The following is a 17,802-nucleotide window of genomic DNA, read 5'->3' as shown; positions in this document are numbered from 1 at the left end:
CGATAGCTCTCATTAGCAGAGCATAGAATGTATAATTTTGAAAACATCAACCTGTAATACTCATTAGTGTCATATGTATAATTACTCAAATTAGGTCTTTTCAAATAATCATAACTCTATTATAAATTATTGGCATAACATGCATGCTAGAACCTTTGACTTTGATTCTAAGTTCAAAGCCAAACATTCTAGCGTGTATTCGTCAGCAAACAATAAATATTGAGCCTAACTTTGGCTTTGGGAATAAAATCAGTTTAAATCTGGCAGTGAGAGGTACCTAGGTAGTCTGGCTGTGAAGAATGAAGACAACCAAAAAGTATAAAAAAAAGTTTTGATTTGCTTTGTTTACAATTTCTACAGCTGATCCTAAACCTAAAGATTACCTATTGGACATTCAAAATAATTTATTTCTTACGTTTTACCAAGTAGCTACCTAATTAATACTTTACTCAGATTTGTGCCAATTGCATAAAAAATAATTGTACAATTTTAAAACTGACTAAATTATCATAAATTATAATCTTGTAATATTTTTACTGTTACATCAGATTCTACATTGTTATTCAACAATGTTTTTTTTTATATTGTGTAACTTGTTTAAATTATTAAGAAGTCATAAAAATAACAGGTTATGTGTCTACAAGAGACAGATCTCTTTGTAACCACCTATAATGTTCACTTCCTCATTCCACATTCTATGACTTCCACCAAGTATGGATGAGGAAATAAACATTTCCAATAAGAATTAACATAACCTTTTATACCACATCAATTAATCAAACAAATAATAAAAGTTGTTTATTTTGTAGTAGTCCACAATACAACACCAAGTAACTTAACTTTCAAATTAGTGACCTTGCTGTATGTTGATGCTGTTTTATTCACAAATTAAGAATTGAACAAAAAGGAGCCAAAAATAAAGGATAAAATAATTAATGTTTAATACTCACTGCCATCACCATCTCGAAGGGGTACTTGTGGACCCTCAAGGGGGACACGTATTCCTGGACCATTTTCGCGAGTTCACTTTGAATCAAGGAGGTAATCAAAAAAAGGATTCCCTCACGTCAAACGTTTCACACAATAGTCATGCTGTTCAAGCACCTTTCACTCCCGATATTGTACAATCAAGAAAATAATCGACGTCAAATCAACACGACAGCGACGTCGTGAACTTGAAACGAGATTGAAAATTGTTGAAATTTCCACTCGGTCAGAAAGGAAACAAAATGGATTGTTTGCTGTGAAGTTAGCGGCCTATGATGTCAAATGTCAAACAAAAAATAAAATTGACAGCTAAAACATTGCCAGTGAGAAAATATTCGGATACACGTTAAAATATCTCATACAACGGAAAAATTATAATAACGGTAACGTTAAAAATTTATGAGGAACCAATGAAGCTGATTTTACATTGCGATATAATGGCATGAAATGAGTTTATTAACACTAGTTTCAGCAATTCTTTCACGCAAACGACAAGTTTTACAGTGCATGCATTGATTTCACAACACTGAAACACTTTCATGTCGTCCGTGCAACTAATTTTATCGTATAAAAGCGACGTGAAACTTGCCGCGAAAGTGCCCGTATTAAGATGTGTTTTTTGATAAAGCTTCTATGTTGGCGGAGCCCCTGAACACAGTGTCCAATAGTATTTTTGTAAATCACCTTTTGTTTTAGGAAGTTATTAAATGAGCCGTAATATTAACATATGGTTAGTAATAAGTAATCTTGATATTGTTCAGCAAATGCTGAATGCATGTGTTGCACAATCAACAACAGCCTAAAATGAGACACTAGCGTCCAATTACCAATACCAATATGGGCTATTATCTCGCCTAACAAACATAGGTAGTGAATGACAGAATATTGAAATGTAATAATGAAAACAGAATGTTTTTGGTGGGATAATTGTGAAAGAATCATAAAAATATATCTACAAATAAAGAAGTTAAAGGCCTCAAAGTTGCGCATAACAAATATTTCGCGCCATTTGATCGGTGACGTCACGGCACTCATTCGGAGTACAAACAGTGAACACCCCTGGTCCAGGGCTTGGTTGAGCTCTCATCACTCCATGTGCCCTCACGTTGCGTGGATCTGTATTTTTTTATTTATTTATTTAAGGACAACCAACAAAACATACACCATACATTCACATGATTCACAGTATCCTTATAAATAAATTAAGCTAAGGTGTTGCCTTAATTAAAGGTTGCCACGACATGCACAGAATGTTGGATAACAATAACGTTGCCAAAGTGACAGAATGCAAAACAATAAATTATTAACTAACCGTCGGAGTATACAATTCAGAAATTTGTTTTTTGAATTTACGTAGCGAAGATGACATATCAACGTTGGCCCCGGACGAACGTGACAGGTTGCTAAATTGTGACTGAATCCTGTTGATAGATGAGAAATGACCCAGATTTGTCCTATGAATGTATCGAAAATAAATATGAACAGTGCATGGCACGGCCGCACGCGACGGGTACCTGCCTGGCGACAGCGAGTTTGAAGCTCGTTTGAATCTATCATATTTATGAGAAAGAACTTTGATGGTCCAATGAACTCCAATGTGGTAAGCAGGAGCTGAAAGTTGATCACACTAGTCTTATAATAATGATACGATGCAGCCCCATCGAGTTTGGGTTCATTTGAATCGTATCAATTGACGAGACGATTAACTTTGATCCTCCTATCTGATAACCAGGATATTATGTGTCCACTGCTGTGATAATATTATGCCCCTAACTAAATGGCAAGTACGCAAGTAGCAAGCATATTATAATTTATAAAATTCTACATAAATAAATAACGTTACTTAATAACGCTATGAAAAAATCTTTTATGTATCCGAACAGATATCTATTGTTGCCATTTTAGGAGATTCATCCAAAAAAAAGTAAAAAAAACTGTTCTCTTCCTAGCTGGAAAAGATTACGAAATAAGCATTTTTCATCGTTTTCTCTACTCATTTCATGCATTAATTACTTTATTTATATATATTCTTTAATTTTATACTAATTGCGACTCGCGTTTCATTAATTTTATTAATTAATTTTGCACATTATTTTCCACGTCCTCATGCAACTAACTTCAAGACAGTGAGTAAGCGGGCCTTGTCGAAGCGCGAATGTCGCTGTCCATCATTTGAAGACCAATAATTTCTTCATTGTTCCGTTGAAAAGCGAAACAAAATTCTGGCAAAATTGTGCGCGTTCGTGCCCGATGTCTAGTGCTGAAGTCGCCGATAATTCCGTTGACCCCCCGGCAAAAAAGCGGAAGCTAAATACAGGAGAATCCCGTTCCAATTCCTCAGCAATGGCGAACAATGGAACGCGCGTGGAAGATGAAATCGACGAAAGTTTGTATTCGAGGCAGCTCTACGTGCTGGGCCACGATGCTATGCGTCGGATGGCAACTTCGGATGTGTTGATTTCGGGTCTCGGAGGACTCGGCGTGGAGATCGCGAAAAATGTGATTCTCGGTGGAGTGAAGTCAGTGACTTTGCACGATGAGCGAACGTGCACGGTTGCCGATTTATCTTCCCAGTTTTACTTGTCGGAGAGTGCCGTGGGTCAGAATCGCGCTCTGGCGTCGTGCGAGCAGCTCGCGGAGTTGAACCACTATGTGCCTACGACCGCCCACACCGGGCCTTTGACTGAAGATTTTTTGAAGAAGTTTCGTGTTGTGGTGCTCACCGGTGCTTCCTGGGCCGAGCAGGAGCGGGTTTCGGCCATCACTCACGCGAACAACATCGCGCTGGTGATCGCGGACACTCGAGGGCTGTTCTCGCAGGTGTTTTGCGACTTCGGGCCGGAGTTCACGGTGGTGGACGTGAACGGCGAGAACCCCGTGTCGGCCATGGTGGCCGATATTACACATGAGTACGAGGCCGTGGTCACTTGCTTGGACGACACCCGGCACGGGCTTGAGGACGGCGACTATGTCACGTTCAGTGAAGTAAGTTTTATTGCCGTTTTACTGTGTTGTGAACGTACATCATTCAGGAAATTATTCAACTATCCAATTAGTAAGCATGAAGTAATTTTATTTACATGTTTTTTAAAACGGTGAACTAATATTAGGGAATATTGGCTTCACTGTAAAGATTCTATGATAAACTGCAGTAGGACACGACTACAAGAAACTTCACCTACTATAAAGTGCAAATGTTCATGTATCGTTGACTTACAGAAGATAATTATCACCATGACATTAAATTATCACCAGTTTCATCATTACAGAAAAAAAGATAACATTTAATTTTTCTTTTCAGGTTCAAGGCATGACAGAACTGAATGGCTGTGAACCACGAAAAATCAAAGTGCTAGGACCATACACTTTCAGCATTGGAGACACTACAAACTTCACAAAATATGAACGTGGAGGTATCGTCACACAGGTCAAGATGCCCAAAAAATTACATTTCAAACCTCTGAAAGAATCCTTCAAAGAACCTGAATTTGTTATTACTGATTTTGGCAAGTTCGACTACCCTCAACAACTACATGCTGGGTTTTCTGCTTTGCATAAGTTTGAGGATGGTGAGGGTCGTCTTCCGAAGCCCTGGAGTGACGCAGACGCTGCTAAGTTCATGGACTACGTGAAAGCAGTGACTTGTGACTGTGACAAGAAGGATGGAGAACTTGAACTCAATACTGAGCTGCTGGAAACATTCTGCAAGGTAATATTCAAATCTATTTACATTGCCTACTGTTAATTAGTTGTTTTCTACAATTTGTATCTCTCTTTGCTGTTAATGGTACTAAAATTAATTACTATCTAATTTATATTACTATCACGCCCCGGGTGCCAAACTATGCTACGCCGCCACTGTTCCTGTACAAAACAATCAATATTCTGAATACAAATTGGAAGTGTCAATGAGGATGTCAGTGGTATTCAATCAATTTAATTGCTCCCCAGGTGTCATCCGGTGACCTGAACCCAATGAACGCTGCCATCGGTGGTGTGGTCGCCCAGGAGGTGATGAAGGCTTGCTCCGGCAAGTTCCACCCCATCGTCCAGTGGCTCTACCTCGACGCCATCGAGTGCCTCCCCAAGGACCGCTCGCTCCTCACCGAGGAGAACTGCAAGCCTGTTGGATCCAGATATGATGGACAAGTGGCCGTGTTCGGCAAACACTTCCAGAAGAAGCTCGGTGAACTGAAGTACTTCATTGTTGGTGTGTAAATTTTTTATTATGGTATACTAACAACTCACTCACAATGGTGGAGGAGGGTTTTACCCAATTGGGGCCACAATCAAGAGAAATACTTAATTAATTTTAAATATAACTGTAATAACTGTTGATTAGCTATAATAATAATAATAAAACAACTCACGTACAAGTTCATACAGCCAAATTTGCCAAACTATACTTGTGCAACACAATGTCTCATTTTGGACATCTATTTACAACGTAATAAGGAAAATTTTTGCATGATCTTTATATGCGACTTGGTTGCGTGCGCGCCTATCCGCAATAGTTAGTTAGCTGAAGTATAATTCACTTCAATTTTAAGCTGCCTATAATGACTAGTAAATTGATACCTAGCCTCTTCTTCTTTGCCTGGCCCATTCCCATTTTATTTGGGGTCGGCCCAAACAATCATCCAAACAATCGCGATAGCCGTAAAGTCGCTGTAAATCGCTTTTTATGCTGTTAGTCGCATGTTCGTTAATACAGGTGAAGATTATTTCGAATCTGAGTTGAGTTGCTCCTAGGTTATTATATAGAATGTTAACAGCATTGTTGTGTTCCGGCAGTTAAAGGTAAGATAGCCAGTTCCTCCGTGGTTGTTGAGGATTCCGGGTGAAGCTCGCTTCCACCTTAGGCCTGATCATCACTTACCATCAGGTGAGATACAGGCCAAGAGCTTCCTCGTTGTGTATAAACGAAACACCTCTTTGGAAAAGTAAAATATTGCTTTCTGAAATCTTATTATGTTTATCTTATTCATTCTGCTAGAAACTGACTAATTCAATTCGATACGCACGATTGTATTCGCGCTTAAATCGCGTCATCTGGACAAGCTACGTCGCATATAACCGATTAGACGCTTTACTCGTAATGAAAATGATTGTGACCGTGGCGTCACACTACTGGCAAAAACCATTTCCCCTATCAGTGTGTTGTCTGAACTTGTCTCGAAGAGTTGTCTGCCGCATATTATTGTTTATTATCGTGCGCGAGTCATTGACTGACAAGCTTTGGTCGGGCGCGAGACAATAACAGCCTTTGTCTTAAACATGAATAATTTTATTAAGATGGTGGTAATTACTACTTCAGTATTGCAAAAGAAGTTACATATTTATGAGGTCACTGCCATGGGGAAAAATTTCGATATAAAATGTTGGTTCGATAGAAAAACCAATGAAAAATCTGTTATCATAAAAAAGTCGTCAATGCCATTCAGTAGAGGCAACAGGAAAACCAGCCCAAGACAACATCACTTGAGTTGAATGAATCATGTTGGCAGATACTACAACACAGGTGATAATAAGTTTCGGTCACATCACATGATATGGATTTTGACAGTAAATATTTCTCTAATCTATTTACAAAAGCCACACCATGAGTGCAAACTTAGGTAGAAAGGTTTCCATTTTGATATTTTTTTGCTCCCATATAAATGTACGCCATTGCCCCATAATAGGCTGCCTCACAGCATTTATAAATTAATGTCTACTAATATTTTATCAACTTGCTGTGTAATTTTATAAGATAAGAATAAGATAATTTTAATGACTCGCACACAACAAATTAAATAAAAATCTGTGTGGAAAGCTATGATATTATGAAAGTAAAAAATTACTAAATCAACAAATCATATTTAATATTTTTTTAGAATAAATCCTATCGGCTTTCTGCAGAGAAGTATCTTAAAAACTCTGTCTTGAAACATTTGTCAACCTGTATGAAATCTTATAGATTTTCTGCACACAAGTATTTCATGAACTCCCTTTTGATATATTGACCAATAGGTATCTGTTTACGCCACATCCTTAGCTCAGTAAGACGCCTGAGGTGCGTCCGCAGCTGAAGACTTCGTCCGCCGTCTTTTTTTTTACAATTTTAAAAACTGGAGTACCTGACCAGTAAAAAATACGCCTAAAACTCATTTTTTCGCAAATAGGCTTTTAAAAAGCACTTTTACGTCCCAGTATTAACCTTACCACAGCTTCGGGACAAGAAATTGGCCAGTGCTGAGAGGAAGCAACGCAAGATACTCCGTTCCTATTGTAAAACTACAGCCTGTATATCTCCACAGGCGCGGGCGCGATCGGCTGCGAGTTGCTCAAGAACTTCGCGATGATCGGTGTGGGGGCCGACGGCGGCTGCGTTACCGTCACCGACATGGACCTCATCGAGAAGTCCAACCTCAACCGCCAGTTCCTCTTCCGGCCCTACGACGTGCAGAAGCCCAAGTCCAGCACCGCTGCCAGGGTATGTCTTTAATTTTAAGTTGTCCCTAAGTAATGAAGGCTATAGTCCGGTCCCTGAGCACGTAGAATTTTGTCCAATGACCCCAAGCTACCCATCCTTATCGCTCGCGCGTAATTATATTGCTGTTGCGTTCGCACACTCCCTGCTGCCGCCCGTCGCACAAAATTCTACGTGCTCCGCGACCAGACTTTAGACATTAAAGTTTGGCCTATTTCTTCTTCAAAATGACAGCAATTTTGACTAAACATTTAACATGTTTTCTTCTTAATGTGACTAAGATACATCGTCGTGTCGTGGCACCAAGTAGGTGGCGCGATATTCTGTGAAACGAGAGTCCACATCGGGTATCCTCAATGAGTCTTAGGTTTATGGGAACACAAGTACAAAAACGGTAAATTAACTTCGTCTACAGTTCGTCCTTTATTCACTGGTGCATGATATGATCAATCAAAACACCAAGCATGATTTGTACTTGGATTTTTGCCTCTTTATTTGAAAAATGTGGTTAGAATTTTGTAAATAAGTAACATTCGTACTGAAACATTTCATCTTGTGTCATTTGATATCATTGCGCAATAATTTCAGTAAGTAGTGGTGTAAATATAATTTTAGTAATTACGTCATCAACTATGGGACTCATTACGTTACAGCCGGGTGTTCTGACATCATGACGTGACCAACGTGACTAACATGCGTCTGTCTGTTGCACGCGTTTCGTTCGAAACATTATTATGTTGATTCTATGATAAGATAAAGTTTACCTTACAGAAGGAACTCTGATTTTTGATAACAATATATTTGATTTCTCATTACTCGATTGAATAATACAACAATCTCCTCGTCGTTTTACTGACAGTTTCATATTTTCATAAGTGATGTATTGCAGAAATGTACACACTATTTTAAATGCTATGGGGCCGTCCATAAATTACGTCATCGATTTTTTCAGATTTTAGACCCCCCCCCTACAATCATCCTAGCGTCATTTCTTAATGACCCCCCCCCCTTCTCCCAAAATTGACGTCATTACCAGTTTGACAAAATTAAAACACTTGTAGAATCACCTTTTTTTTTTTTAATAGNCTCCGTGGTTGAGGATTCCGGGTGAAACTCGCTTCCACCTTAGGCCTGATCATCACTTACCATCAGGTGAGATACAGGCCAAGAGCTTCCTCGTTGTGTATAAAAGAAACACCTCTTTGGAAAAGTAAAATATTGCTTTCTGAAATCTTATTATGTTTATCTTATTCATTCTGCTAGAAACTGACTAATTCAATTCGATACGCACGATTGTATTCGCGCTTAAATCGCGTCATCTGGACAAGCTACGTCGCATATAACCGATTAGACGCTTTACTCGTAATGAAAATGATTGTGACAAATGATTGTGGCAAAAACCATTTCCCCTATCAGTGTGTTGTCTGAACTTGTCTCGAAGAGTTGTCTGCCGCATATTATTGTTTATTATCGTGCACGAGTCATTGACTGACAAGCTTTGGTCGGGCGCGAGACAACAAAAGCCATTGTCTTAAAGTCATGAATTTAATTAAGATGGTGGTAATTACTACTTCAGTATTAGAAAAGATGTTACATATTTATGAGGTCACTGCCATGGGGGAAAATTTCGATATAAAATGTTTGTTGTGTAGAAAAACCAATGAAAAATCTGTTATCATAAAAAAGTCGTCAATGCCATTCAGTAAAGGCAACAGGAAAACCAGCCCAAGACAACATCACTTGAGTTGAATGAATCATGTCGGCAGAAACTACAACACAGAGGTGATAATAGATTTTGGTCACTCATGATATGAATTTTGTCAGTAAATATTTATCTATTTATTCACAAAATGTCACGAGTCAATACTTAGGCAGAAAGGTTTTTATTTGGATAATATGCTGCCTCACAGTATGTACATACTTACTTACCTTCATTTGTCCAGCAGTTAATTATTAAATGTGATTTTTTATCAACTTGCTGTATAATTATGAGATAAGAATAAGATAATTTTATTGACTCACACAACAAATTAAATAAAAATCTGCGTAGAAAGGCTATGATATGAAAGTAAGAAAACATTACAACAATAAATCACATTTAATTGCTGTGATCGCATATTTTTTGTGAAGAAATTCTGCACAGGAGTATTTTAAAAACTCTGTTTTGATACATTTACCAACCTGTTACGAAACCTGAGGTTTTCTGCACACAAGTATCTCATGAACTCCCTCATAAATGAATGAATGAATTCCCTCTTGATATATTGGCCATTAGGTATCTGTTTACGCCACATCGTGCGTGCGCAGCTGAAGACTCACGTCTGCCGCCATATTTTTTGCACATTTGTAAAAACTGGAGTAAAATTCATCATTATTATTTCCCAGCAGTATTTATAATTTCCTAGCTCCTGAACAGTAAAAAAAACCATAAAACTCATTTATTTTCGCAAATAGGCTTTTAAAAAGCACTTTTGCACGTCCCAGTATTAACCTTACCACTGCTTCGGGACAATAAATGGGCCAGTGCTGAGAAGAAGCAGCGCAAGATACTCAGTCCCTATTGTAAAACTACAGCCTGTATATCTCCACAGGCGCGGGTGCGATCGGCTGCGAACTGCTCAAGAACTTCGCGATGATCGGTGTGGGGGCCGACGGCGGCTGCGTCACCGTCACCGACATGGACCTCATCGAGAAGTCCAACCTCAACCGCCAGTTCCTCTTCCGGCCCTACGACGTGCAGAAGCCCAAGTCCAGCACCGCTGCCAGGGTATGTCTTTAATTTTAAGTTGTCCCTAAGTAATGAAGGCTATAGAGCCCTAAGTAATGAAGGATATATATGCCCTGAGCACGTAGAATTTTGTCCAATGACCTCAAGCTACCCATCCTTATCGCTCGCGCGTAATTATATTGCTGTTGCGCTCGCACACTCACTGCTGCCGCCCGTCGCACAAAATTCTACGTGCTCCGCGACCAGACTATTAAAGTTTGGCCTATTTCTTCTTCAAAATGACAGCAATTTTGACTAAACATTTAACATGTTTTCTTCTTAATGTGACTAAGATACATCGTCGTGTCGTGGCACCAGGTAGGTGGCGCGATATTCTGTGAAACGAGACTCCACTTCGGGTATCCTCAATGAGTCTTAGGTTTATGGGAACACAAGTACAAAAAGGGTAAATTAACTTCGTCTACAGTTCGTCTTCTATTCACTGGTGCATGATATGATCAATCAAAACACCAAGCATGATTTGTACTTGGATTTTTGCCTCTCTATTTGAAAAATGTGGTTTGTATTTGTAAATAACTAACATTTGTACCAAAAAACTTGTGTAATTTGATATCATTACGCAATAATTTCAGCAAATGGTGTAAATATAAGTTTAGTCATTACGTCATCAACTATGGGACTCATTACGTTACAGCCGGGTGTTCTGACATCATGACGTGACTAACTTGCGTCTGTCTGTTGCACGCGTTTCGTTCGAAACATTATTATGTTGATTCTATGATAAGATAAAGTTTACCCTACAGAAGGAACTCTTGATTTTTGATAACAATATATTTGATTTCTCATTACCCTAATGAATAATACAACAATCTCCTCGTTTTACTGACAGTTTCATATTTTCATAAGTGATGTATTGCAGAAATGTCACTATTTTAAATGCTGTTATGATTGTTCAGCATTTATTGAGCGCGATTAATATGCTGAGTTATGTTAACTATCTGATCTTAGGCTTTGCGACCAGAACCGCGCACGCCTGCTGGCAATGAAACAATAGTTTTAGAATTTAGGCCAGCGGTTCCCAAACTTATTTAGTCTATTGCCCACTTTGAGAATATATTATTTTTAGCGCCCCCCATTTTTGTAGTCAAGAGTCGAGCTCAGTCGATGTCTAAGAGTCCTCCTAGTAGATGACGCCTCCCAAGCCTCTGACACAACGTCCCGATTTTTTTTTTCTGGGTCTCTTACCGCCCTTTAAGCCTGCAGCGCCCACAAGGGGGCGTTATCGTTTACTTTGGGAAAGACTGAGTTAGGCAGAAAATGAAGATTTACCTATCTCCACCCGCAGGTGATCAAGCGCATGAACCCTTTCATGAACGTGGTGGCGCAGGAAAACCGCGTGTGCCCCGAAACCGAGTGCGTGTATGACGACGCCTTCTTCGAGGCATTGGACGGAGTCGCCAACGCGCTCGACAACGTTGACGCCCGCATCTACATGGACCGCCGCGCCGTCTACTACCGCAAGCCGCTGCTCGAGAGCGGCACGCTCGGCACCAAGGGCAACACGCAGGTCGGTACTCGCGGCTCCCTCGTCTGCTCGCTCGCGCTCCCACAGACGCGCGTCTACATGGACCGCCGCGCCGTCTACTACCGCAAGCCGCTGCTCGAGAGCGGCACGCTCGGCACCAAGGGCAACACGCAGGTCGGTACTCGCGGCTCCCTCGTCTGCTCGCTCGCGCTCCCACAGACGCGCGTCTACATGGACCGCCGCGCCGTCTACTACCGCAAGCCGCTGCTCGAGAGCGGCACGCTCGGCACCAAGGGCAACACGCAGGTCGGTACTCGCGGCTCCCTCGTCTGCTCGCTCGCGCTCCCACAGACGCGCGTCTACATGGACCGCCGCGCCGTCTACTACCGCAAGCCGCTGCTCGAGAGCGGCACGCTCGGCACCAAGGGCAACACGCAGGTCGGTACTCGCGGCTCCCTCGTCTGCTCGCTCGCGCTCCCACAGACGCGCGTCTACATGGACCGCCGCGCCGTCTACTACCGCAAGCCGCTGCTCGAGAGCGGCACGCTCGGCACCAAGGGCAACACGCAGGTCGGTACTCGCGGCTCCCTCGTCTGCTCGCTCGCGCTCCCACAGACGCGCGTCTACATGGACCGCCGCGCCGTCTACTACCGCAAGCCGCTGCTCTCATAAAATGAATGTTATTTTAACAGATATGCTTTTTAAAAGCACTTAGTGAGCTGCACTGGCGGATTGCAAAAGTTTTGAAACCGCTTGCAATCCGCCAGTGTGGCAAGGCCCTTATGCACGTCCCAGTATTAACCCTACCACTGCTTCGGGACAATAAATGAGTCAATGTTGAGAAGAAGCAGCGCAAGAAACTCAGGCACTTACCAAGAGATAAAACATCCAGTAAACTAGCAAAAAACAATATTGATGACTAGGTAGCAATGGTCTTTGATCCTAGCCTGTTCCAGGTCAGCTTCTTTTGCAAGGGTTTACAGTCTTTATAAAAAACATGTTACTCGTATACCTTCGCGGCTCACGTTTTTCTTTCTCAGGGACATACTTGGCGGATCGTTTGACCTTCTATCACGTACCAACTTAACATTAACCTCATTCCTTCGCAGGTGGTGGTGCCGTTCCTCACCGAGTCCTACAGCTCGTCGCAGGACCCGCCCGAGAAAAGCATCCCGATTTGCACGCTCAAGAACTTCCCGAACGCGATCGAGCACACGCTGCAGTGGGCGCGCGACGAGTTCGAGGGACTGTTCCGTCAGGCCGCCGAGCACGCGGCGCAGTTCCTCCGCGACCCGCAGTTCATCGAGCGCACCATGCGGCTGCCAGGCAGCCAGCCGCTGGACGCCGTCGAGAGCGTGCGGGTGAGTGACGTCACACGGCCTGTCCCGTCAGGCCGCCGAGCACGCGGCGCAGTTCCTCCGCGACCCGCAGTTCATCGAGCGCACCATGCGGCTGCCAGGCAGCCAGCCGCTGGACGCCGTCGAGAGCGTGCGGGTGAGTGACGTCACACGGCCTGTCCCGTCAGGCCGCCGAGCACGCGGCGCAGTTCCTCCGCGACCCGCAGTTCATCGAGCGCACCATGCGGCTGCCAGGCAGCCAGCCGCTGGACGCCGTCGAGAGCGTGCGGGTGAGTGACGTCACACGGCCTGTCCCGTCAGGCCGCCGAGCACGCGGCGCAGTTCCTCCGCGACCCGCAGTTCATCGAGCGCACCATGCGGCTGCCAGGCAGCCAGCCGCTGGACGCCGTCGAGAGCGTGCGGGTGAGTGACGTCACACGTTGGAAATGACGTCATCATCATCATTCCAGCCACAGGACTTTAGGACGCGCGCCTAGATAAGCATTTATTAATATGAGGCATTTTTCATGATAAGTTCCTACATTTGTCGTCTAAAATCGACGATAAAAATATCATGGGCGCACATAAAGCACGACAAGTCTGCGCTGGCCCTTTTACCTAGTTGTCTTATGCCCATTTTCATCATCAATCCCCAATTTTTAAGTGACCAGTGACCTCTATGAAAACAAAATGCCTGTTATGTGTTACCATAGGGGTCACTTAAAAATAAGGGATTGATGGTGAAAACGGGCATTACTCCCAAAAAAGTTAAAATACTACCCAAAGCAATTATTTCAACTAACAAATTCCCATTCCAGCACGCAATCAACGAGCGCCCGCTGAACTTCGACGAGTGCGTGACCTGGGCGCGGCTACACTGGGAGGCGCAGTACTGCAACCAGATCAAGCAGCTGCTATACAACTTCCCGCCCGACCAGCAGACCACTAGCGGAGCTCCCTTCTGGTCTGGACCCAAGCGATGCCCTGCACCGCTGAACTTCGATCCAGAAGACCCGTTACATCTGGATTATGTGGTGGCAGCCGCTAATTTGCGCGCGCAGGTGTATGGGATACCGACGTGCGTGGACAGGGAACACATCGCCAAGGTTGCTGCTAGTGTGCAGGTAATTGTTTTTGTGATATTTTTTTAACTGTAGACCACTAGCGGAGCGCCCTTCTGGGCTGGACCCAAGCGATGCCCTGCACCGCTGAACTTTGATCCCGAGGATCCATTGCATCTGGACTATGTGGTGGCAGCTGCTAATTTACGCGCGCAGGTGTATGGGATTCCGACGTGTGTGGACAGGGAACACATCGCCAAGGTTGCTGCTAGTGTACAGGTAATTGTTTTTGTTTTTGTTATATTTTTTTAACTGTGTTTGTCCTGGATCCTTCTATCCTTTCATGTCTAACCGTCCAGAATAATAGTTGGTCGTTAAAAAAATAAAGAAAGTAACTCCTTAGTTATAGATGACGCACGCTGAATTGTCCCACCAAACTCAATGACAAGGGGGCGCTACCATCGTTCAACTATATGGCTTCCACCATGGCTAAAATCGGAACCAGCGATCCGGTATTGACGGTGGCGTCCCACTGTCAATGTCATGGATAGGACAGTTCAGTATTTTGGAACTATATTCGTCGCTCTAAGAGTGACACTGAATGCCCGGGAAACGGCATCAGTGATGTAAAGTCTCCTAACAACAATACCCAGTTATTCGTCGCCCTAAGAGTGACACTGAATGACCGGGAAACGGCATTAGTGGTGTAAAGTCTCATAGCAACAATGCCCAAATCAAATGATTCACCATGTATTACAAAACGTTTGAAATTGTATTAGTCCAAAGGGAAGTTCATCGCTTTTAAAATATCCTGAATTCATGTTCTGGATATTCCCAATACACATGATTGAAACTAACACTTTACCACACCCATTCCAGGTGCCAGAATTCAGTCCCAAGTCAGGCATCAAGATCGCGGTCACCGACGCTCAACTGCAGCAGAACAACGACGAAATGGACCAGGACAAGGTCAAGAACATGATCGCAGAACTGCCTCCTCCATCCAAGCTGGCCGGACTGACCATCACGCCGCTGGACTTCGAGAAAGATGATGATACCAACTTCCACATGGACTTCATCGTGGCTGCTTCTAACCTGCGAGCTGCGAACTACAAGATCCCGCCGGCGGATCGCCACCGCTCTAAATTGATCGCGGGGAAGATTATACCTGCGATCGCTACGACTACGTCTGTGGGTGAGTCATGCGCATTGTCCATAATAGGCTACTACTGGGTCTAACTTGGCTAGACTTCAAGAAGGATCACGATTCCACATGGAATTCACATCGTGAAAGCCTAATCTGCGCGACGCCAGTTAAAAAATGCCCCCTTCAGACATTTCATAAAAAACCCCAACCAACTTCTTTAGGTGTAGAATAGATGATAGATATTTCCTTATTGTATACCATACCACAAAAGTACCGACGAGTGGTAGGGAACCCCAACACAAGCGTCTTTTGGGCTTCGTTTTGCTAGCGCCAACGGACATAACGCAAAAGCGGTATGAGAGCGTGTTGTGTTGTGTCGCTGCATCGACAATGCGCGGGCGCTGAAAAGAGACGACTCTCAAAAGACGCTGAGTCCCGTAGTGAAGTTCGTTATAGATTTCTTGGCCTTTTATAGATAGTTTCATCCACGAAGACGCGCCCCACCAATTTTTGGTCGAGGGAAACGCGGGGTGCGTTGAGTTTGATCCGAGCAATCCGAGCGTCGTTATTGTAGTGTGCGTGTGCACTCATGGATAATTTAGCGTGTACCGATAACACTCAAACATTAGCGGAAGAATGATGTGGCGCGTGTTCGTGGATAAAACTATCTATATTGGCACAAATTCAAAGTTTTTGTTTTTTACAGTGGCCGGGCTGGTGTGCCTCGAGCTGTACAAGCTGGCGCAGGGCTTCAACTCGCTGGAGGTGTTCAAGAACGGCTTCGTGAACCTGGCGCTGCCGTTCTTCGGCTTCTCCGAGCCCATCGCCGCGCCCACCAACACCTACTACGGCCACAAGTGGACGCTCTGGGACCGCTTCGAGGTCAAGGGCGAGATTACGCTGCAGCAGGTTGGTGGAACTTGTTTTAGTCATTTATTTAGTGGTCCAGTGAATGCTGGACAAAGGCCTCCCTCGAGGATTTCCACAAAGATCGGTCTTAGGAAGCCTGCCCACACTGGTTAGTGCTACTGATGAGTTTTATGACCTCACTTGACAGTGCTGCCTATCTGATGAGCACAAATGCAAGTCCTCCATTGATTATTCAGCACTCACTAGTTGGCGCTACTGACGAGTTAAAAGACCAGGTGGGCTACTCCGAAACGCTGGTATCTCGCTTTATGTGAGAGGGAAGGCAGCATTCGAAACTTCGCATAACGTTTTCGGAGTAGCCCCGCTGACTCTTGACGGTTTAGAGGTCACAAGTTGGCGTGTCTAGTAAGTGACACTAGTGATAGAACCTTATTTTCCAGTAGCGTCTACTGGTGAGCGCAAATACGGTGGACCGTGTGTTACTAAACACGTGTATGTGTTACGAATCTTGTTGTTAAATCCGTCATCCGTTATTTATGTCAATATAAACCCGGTCATGTCTCGGTAACAACCCCAAATACTTTGCTTATTATAATAACGGAACTAATGGTGTGTCATTGTCCGCAGTTCCTAGACTACTTCAAGAACGAGCACAAGCTGGAGATCACGATGCTGTCGCAGGGCGTGTGCATGCTGTACTCGTTCTTCATGCCCAAGGCCAAGTGCCAGGAGCGCCTGGCGCTGCCCATGTCGCAGGTCGTGGCCAAGGTCTCCAAGAAGCGCCTCGAACCACACGTGCGCGCGCTCGTCTTCGAGCTGTGCTGCAACGACGACGCCGGCGAGGACGTCGAGGTGCCCTACGTGCGCTACACGCTGCCCTAGGCGCCGCGAGCCACGCTGCACGCGGGTGCACGCTACACGCGGGTGTAGGTACGCTACACGTGTAGGCACGCTACACGCGGGTGTAGGTACGCTACACGTGTAGGCACGCTACACGCGGGTGCACGCTACACGCGGGTGTAGGTACGCTACACGTGTAGGCCACGCTACACGCGGGTGTAGGTACGCTACACGTGTAGGCACGCTACACGCGGGTGTAGGTACGCTACACGTGTAGGCACGCTACACGCGGGTGTAGGTACGCTACACGTGTAGGCACGCTACACGCGGGTGTAGGTACGCTACACGTGTAGGCACGCTACACGCGGGTGTAGGTACGCTACACGTGTAGGCACGCTACACGCGGGTGTAGGTACGCTACACGTGTAGGCACGCTACACGCGGGTGTAGGTACGCTACACGCGGGTGTGGCCCGCTCCCCGAGCCCGGAAGCCCAGCACGAAATTATGAGGGTATTTTAGGAGAGATGACAAATTGAGACGTTTTATATGGCTCGCGTGCGCGAGAGTGTACAGTGATAGTGATACCGTGTGACTTTATATATTTTTGTGCTTCGAACGCGCTTTCGTCTGTCGATTGTTTCGCCGTATATTTATAGTAGTTTAATTTTATTATTTTTCGCTCACCACTCGCCGAAACGCGCCGGTCGTTTTCGTGATGCAATTGATTTTACACAAAAGTTTATCGGATATTTTTAATTTTCAAATCAGATGGGTCTGTATATGGAAAGAAAAATAAATAAAAATTGAGCAAATGGGTTGTTTCAATCAAACGA

The 17,802-nt window shown here is 44.0% G+C and overlaps 1 protein-coding gene across 9 annotated transcripts; it reads left to right on the top strand.

Annotated features, from left to right (window-relative positions):
- The first annotated feature begins 2,914 nt into the window (after positions 1-2,914).
- Positions 2,915-17,751, top strand: Uba1 (ubiquitin-like activating enzyme 1). 9 transcript variants are annotated; one of them, XR_003656809.1, is made up of 13 exons: positions 2,917-3,972; positions 4,289-4,696; positions 4,939-5,197; positions 10,051-10,226; positions 11,533-11,679; positions 11,812-12,282; positions 12,822-13,073; positions 13,868-14,173; positions 14,990-15,305; positions 15,964-16,166; positions 16,755-17,095; positions 17,190-17,379; positions 17,418-17,751. XR_003656809.1 is itself a non-coding variant. In XM_028319740.1 (12 exons), the coding sequence occupies exons 1-11, from the start codon at positions 3,238-3,240 to the stop codon at positions 17,007-17,009; spliced, it is 3,528 nt and encodes a 1,175-aa protein (XP_028175541.1). In that variant the 5' UTR covers positions 2,917-3,237; the 3' UTR covers positions 17,010-17,057; positions 17,207-17,751. The 9 variants fall into 9 exon arrangements, 1 of the variants encoding a protein (XP_028175541.1); XR_003656810.1 differs by lacking the exon at positions 10,051-10,226 and adding an exon at positions 7,287-7,462 and having other exon boundaries at positions 2,916-3,972; positions 17,190-17,751; XR_003656808.1 differs by having other exon boundaries at positions 17,207-17,751.
- The last annotated feature ends 51 nt before the right edge of the window (positions 17,752-17,802 follow it).

This window comes from Ostrinia furnacalis, unplaced genomic scaffold, assembly GCF_004193835.3.
Source record: "Ostrinia furnacalis isolate ACB-3 unplaced genomic scaffold, ASM419383v2 OfSCF0398, whole genome shotgun sequence".
NCBI lineage: Eukaryota > Metazoa > Arthropoda > Insecta > Lepidoptera > Crambidae > Ostrinia > Ostrinia furnacalis.
Note: the sequence above shows the minus strand (reverse complement) of the source record. Positions and strands in the feature narration are given on the sequence as shown.